The 6,000-nt window shown below is 38.9% G+C and overlaps 1 protein-coding gene across 4 annotated transcripts in view; it reads right to left on the bottom strand.

Moving 5' to 3' along the window:
- Nucleotides 1-559: 559 nt before the first annotated feature.
- Nucleotides 560-6,000, bottom strand: part of CRYBG1 (crystallin beta-gamma domain containing 1) — a 431,371-nt gene continuing 425,930 nt past the window's right edge. For all 4 annotated transcript variants that reach the window (XM_073675786.1, XM_073675787.1, XM_073675789.1 and 1 more), the window contains 3 exons: nt 5,126-5,284; nt 2,159-2,321; nt 560-1,905 (listed from right to left, as the gene is read on the bottom strand). In XM_073675786.1, the coding sequence (XP_073531887.1) occupies nt 1,817-1,905; nt 2,159-2,321; nt 5,126-5,284 (411 nt within the window). In that variant the 3' untranslated portion in view covers nt 560-1,816. The remainder of the gene's footprint in view (nt 1,906-2,158; nt 2,322-5,125; nt 5,285-6,000) is intronic.

The following is a 6,000-nucleotide window of genomic DNA, read 5'->3' as shown; positions in this document are numbered from 1 at the left end:
CACGCCGAGGTCAGCTGCCGAAATATTCACTGTTCCCCACGTCTGTGACTATGGGCGTGGGGAGCAGTGAATATTCATTCTCTTTCACAGCGGGCACAGTGTTTGCTGCAGCCTCCTGCAGCAGCTGGGCGATCACATGTGCCTATTGTTAAAGAGAATGAATATTCACTGCTGCACACGCCCATAGTCCCACCCACCTCTCCGCATCGGCTTCAGTGCATAGAGGTGGCCTGGACTATAGGCATGGAGAGCAGTGAATATTCATTTTCTTTAACAGCGGGCACATTGTTTTCTGTAGCAGCAGGCTCCTGCCTCTTGTGACCTGCTCCTCCAACACTGCCGCTTCCCCCCACAGCCGCAGCTGGACAATAAGATACCGTACCATCCGGACGCACTCCCCACTTTCCTCCAAAATTTTAGAGGAAAAAAGTGAGTCTCATAGTCCAAAAAATATGGTATTGCTTTCAAAATGGTAAATATTGAACTAGATAATTCATATGGTTTACAAACAGACTTTTTGCATATTATTTATTATCTTTTGAAGCAAACAAACAAGATCTAATAGTACGTCTTTTATTTTTCAAAAAAATGCATTTGTAGAAAAAAATCCACCAAATGTTAGGAAACATATGGAAATAAAAGATTAAAAGCTATACGGAACCACTTGCATTCTTTCCTATTGAAACACATTTTGGTTCATACCATGTAAAATCGATAAGGCACCCGCAGTTTCTACAGAATTGGTAAATTAACTTAAATATTAAAAACAAAAAAACAACTTTACAATTCCAGTGTTAATTTTTCATTTTTATGTCCCCCTAAGGTGCCATGGTCATGTTAGTGTCAATAAAGAATGTATCAGTGCTGACATAAAATAAAATAACCTAATGACATAAAAGCTCATGAGACACAAACTTACTTTCACGCTACCAGGAAAAATCTCTAATATTCCAATAAAAAGTTTGCTTATAGTATGTGCATTTCAGGATAGATTGTCATTTACACCAAGGTATCTGTTTGTCAGTACCATGTTTCGGAGCAGCACATTCATAACCATTAAGAGAACCCGTTTGTCCAGCATTCTGAATTGTTGCATGTAGTTCTGTCTATTACTATAAAGACGCACAGATAAACTCTTCATGAAGGTAACAATTACAGGTATATATATTTTTATATGAATTCTATTACATCCTATGCAAGGTGCTATGACAGAAAAAAAGGCAGAATCCAAGTATAATTCATTCTAAATAATAAGATTCATTGTAAGAACACATATAAAAAATACATTTATTGATAGAAAAGCAAAGCGGAGTTAATGTACGTATATAGAAGAAAGGCCTCTTAAAAATTGTGCTCTGAATGATGCAACCTGCAGGGCTGGTGAATACTCTTAGGCTTTGACATGCAGGTCTGTGAATACTGTCACTTTTAATTTAGTGTCTACTAATAAATCAGTGCAGATCTTTGGAGATGATAGAATTTCCATGATGAAAAAGTCGCCACAAATATAATAGTCTCCTGTAAGTTTGTTTCCATGTGTGGTCAACAATAATTAGGGATAAGCTGGCGGCTCACATGATACTGATCTGTTCATTTCACATGCTTCAAGTTAAAAAAAAAAAAAATCAAATCCAGGGGATCATAAAACATCCTGAATGTATTTCCATTTGGGAACCAGGCTTCACCCATGCATCCTTTGCTGTGTAGTAAACATTATATGTAATATATGGGAGCCCTGGTAACAGTGCAGAGTGCTTAGCACCAAAAAGCATTCAGTGCTGTACGATACCGTCCCTTTAGTTCGTGGTGGGCTTGGTTATAGCACACATATTTCCCAGAGCTGGCTAAGCTTTCCCTCTGTAACAGGATTCAGAACAATATGCTGCTGATCATATTGATTGCCCCCTACAAGAAAAAAAATCACGTAAATATTAGACAAGTACTACATCAGAGGTCCCCAACCTGTCATAGCTCAAAAGCCAAATTCTAAACAAAATAATTAGCAAAAAGCTGGGCCTAAGTTATTAATAATGCCATGTCCAACATGTTCTTGGTGCACATGCAGGAAGTCTGAGAGCCAAACCACTGGATGGAGACAACAGTTCAGTGTTCCTCAATCTTTCACCTTTATGTCCCCAGGGTGCCCCTTTAAGCTTACCCTTGATGTCTAGAACAAAGTTGGATTTCGAACGACAATAGATCCTGCCATCTGGGCTGATAGTCCATAGCATGCTTGCTCCAGTCTGTTCAAGGCTCAAGCCAAGCTTGCTTCCAGTAGTAATTACAGTCCCAGCACTCGCCAGGGTACAGTCTTCAGCAATCTGTGGGTTAAAACAAAAACATGATCAACAATGTACAAGCCTTTTGTCTGACAAGGAAATATGCAAGGCTAATTTGAAGTTGGCATGCAGTATGGACAGTTTCACAGCTGTGTCCACAATTACCTTTCCACAAATTTTCTAAGGACTCCAGTTTCTCACAATACAAATTCAAACAATTATCACAACATGGTAAAACAATTTAGAAACTGTAATCCACATCGCAACCACTGGGTGGCATTGTATAGCAAAGAACAGTCCCAAAATATTTTTCAAAGCCGATCATCTGCAGCTACTCATCTAAAGTAAGAGAAAAGGTAAGGAAAGACATCTGTCCTTACTGGTAAGGGAAAAATGGGAGGGGGAAACGGCAAGTGCCATCAGGAAGAAAAATCACTCTGTTACTGACACCTCTCCCCCTGTATAGCCTCCCGAGGGAATACAGAAACGTTTGTTAATGGTTTTTACCCCTTGGATTGTCAAAATTTGGGAGGGTTTTTTTCCTATTAAATGAGAAAATTAGATGTGAATATTGTCACACTTTTTTTAAATCAGACCATTTGTTTGTAAGATAAAATGTTTACTTGCATCGGGATCATTGACATTTTTGATAAATGTGTAAAGATTCCTGCATGTATGTATTCTGGACATCCTGAGTTATCTTCAGGACGTGTTCTGAGTCTTAGGCTCAACTGGATATTTGCAAAATATTAAGTACAGTTGCATGAAGGTGCTCATGAATGAAGTGCTGGGTAGTATTTTCCCAAAAATTATTATTTTTTCCTCAGTATTTGTAAGCCAAAACCAGGAGTGGGTGATAAATACAGAAGTGGTGACGTGTTTCTGTTATACTTTTCCTCTGATTGTTCCACTCCTGGTTTTGGCTTATAAAAACCGATGTAAAATACTGACCAAATACTGAACATGTGAACATGGCCTAAAAACGTATTGCACCCCAACATACAGAAAGAATGTTGTCATTGGTTTACTGTACAGACCACTGAATGAAATATTCCAACATGTAGCAGGTAATCTTGCAATAACTGACACCACCAGCTATGCTGAGCAGACACTCATCTGTATACTTGTAATTAAAGGTTAAGTCTTCTGAACTGGAGTGATCATTGACAAATCCTGAATATAGGTACTGTCCGCCCACATGATATCTGATACGTGAGGAGAGCATAACTTAAATCATTTTTTAAGGTGCTAATGTTTTCAAGATCCCCACATACATTAGATGTTGTCTCAATCTGCTGATCATCTAATAAGCATGGGGGCTTCCTAATTTCAGGAGACAAAAGGTTTGGGTAAAGTTAATTTTAATACCAATCCTTTTATACCCAAGGGAGATAAGTTGCTGCCAGAGGTATTTCCTTAGAAAACACAGGTACACTGATTTCCACTTTCAGTTGTTAGAAATAGCTATCAGTCTTCAGGCTGTCAGTCTTCAATGTATTGACCTTTGTAGAACAAGGCATGTTGAAATTCTACATTCTTGATAATTTCCCCAGACTGAACAAACAAGGACCAAACATCGCATATGCATTAGAAGGGTGGCTGGTCCCACCTAAATCAGCAGGTTATGCTTAATCCATTTTATTGAAATTTTATTTCTCGTTAACCAAAAACAAAACAAACACTGATAGGACACAAAGGACCAAAGACAGAAACTCTGTTGTTTATTATTATTATTTATTACTATAGCGCCATTTATTCCATGGCGCTTTACATGTGACAAACTACGGCTAATGTGTATGGCCACCTTAAGGGCAAGGCCGGGGCTTATAGTACTGTACAACACGGCCAAGTGCTACGCGATAAAACATCGCACAGAACTCGACCCAGTGTTATAGTATGGGGCAGCTCAAGTCAGCGATTATTTTCAACAAATAATCGCATGCTGCAATTGGCAGTGAGACTCGGCTCACTCACACTCATACAAGTCTATGGGTGCGAGTGAAACATCGGACTGTACTCGGATGTCATCCCAGTGCAGTCCGATATACGCCGAGTCAGGCCATGGAGGATATGGAGAAATTACTTTCTCCGTCTCCTAAGCAGCTGTGCTGCGATTCTCTCATGCGAAAGGATCGAAGCACAGAGCACTGACACTCAGCTCCCGCTCACAGTAGCAGAGCAGGAGCTGAGGGTCATTAGCATAGCTCATCCGATGCTCTCGCAGTTTTAGGTAGTCCCATACACAATGAATATAGCAGTGGTTGAGAATGCTACCTCCCCTCTTATTAAGACACTCAAATGGGATGACTTGAAATTCTGGAAACAAACTTTTAATTCACACTTTTGCATATGCAAATGTATACACCTGAGTGATGCAAGAGACAGGCTTTAGCATTGACAATGTGAAAATGAATGCGCCATTAAATGACCTCCTTTACTCCTCAACACAACAGCTGTCCAGATTAAATGCATACAACGTTTATTTACCTAGGATCCACATTTTCAATCTGACCTTTGAGCCTTAAAGTATTCTGGGCAATTAACACTATTTGCATTTTATCTACATATCTGATCTGTGCTGTTATAACGAGGAGTCAAGTGGATTACAAAATGATTTTGCAGATATAGCCAATAGGACATCACACCAGTCCAGAAAAAAATGGTGGTGTTGCTCCACAACTGTTTGGGCAACATGCTACCAATCTGTTTGTTACAACTTTAGCGATAAGACCAGGCAATCTCTGTAAACACTACTATCTAATGCAGAATGGGTCAGTCACACAATCGCAAAAAATAATGGACATTAAAACATGACCTAATAATAATAATACAAAAAGAAAACTTACACGGCATCGAAAGACTCCTTTGTGATAGACCCAAATCTGATCTTCAACCCCTGTGTCCTCCATGACTTGTATCCTCAGAAGCTTGATATCATTCAGGCTTCCATTGGTTGACATAAACATTCCATTAGATTTATTCTGAAGCTTGAAGTACAGTCGTTTCTACAAAATAATGTATATATATTAAAAAAAAAAACATTTTCTTTGCTGTGTTACACTAACATGATGAGATAAACTCCAAGACAACATTTCATATAGATGCTTTCACTTGCTGATTTTACGTCAAAAGTAGATATACAGTCATGGCCGAAAGTGTTTACACCCTTGAAAATGTTCCAGAAAATGAAGTATTTCTCCTAGAAAATTATTGAAATTACACATGTTTTGTTATACACGTGTTTATTCCATTTGTGTGTATGGGAATAACACAAAAAAAGAGGAAAAAAGGCAAATTAGACATAATTTCACACAAAATATCAAAAATAAGCCGGACTAAATTGTTTGCACCCCTTGGAATAAATAACTGCAATCAATCGCTTCCTAGAACCATCAATAAGTTTCTTACACCTCTCAACTGGAATTTTTGACCTCTCTTCTTTTGCAAACTGCTCCAGGTCTCTCATATTTGAAGGGTGCCTTCTCCCAACAGTTTAAGATTTCTCCACAGGAGTTCAATGGGATTTAGATCCGGACTCATTGCTGCCACTTCAGAACTCTCCAGCGCTTTGTTTCCATCCATTTCTGGGTGCTTCTTGGAGTATGTTTGGGATCATTGTCCTGTTGGAAGACTCATGACATAGGACGCAAACCGAGCTTTCTGACACTGGACACTACATTGCGACCCAAAATCCTTTTGGTAATCTTCAAATTTCATGATA

The sequence above is a fragment of the Phyllobates terribilis genome, unplaced genomic scaffold, assembly GCF_046119375.1.
Source record: "Phyllobates terribilis strain yellow unplaced genomic scaffold, ASM4611937v1 Scaffold_3__8_contigs__length_932513732, whole genome shotgun sequence".
NCBI lineage: Eukaryota > Metazoa > Chordata > Amphibia > Anura > Dendrobatidae > Phyllobates > Phyllobates terribilis.
The sequence above is the reverse complement of the archived record's forward strand: the minus strand, read 5'-3'. Positions and strand labels throughout refer to the sequence as shown.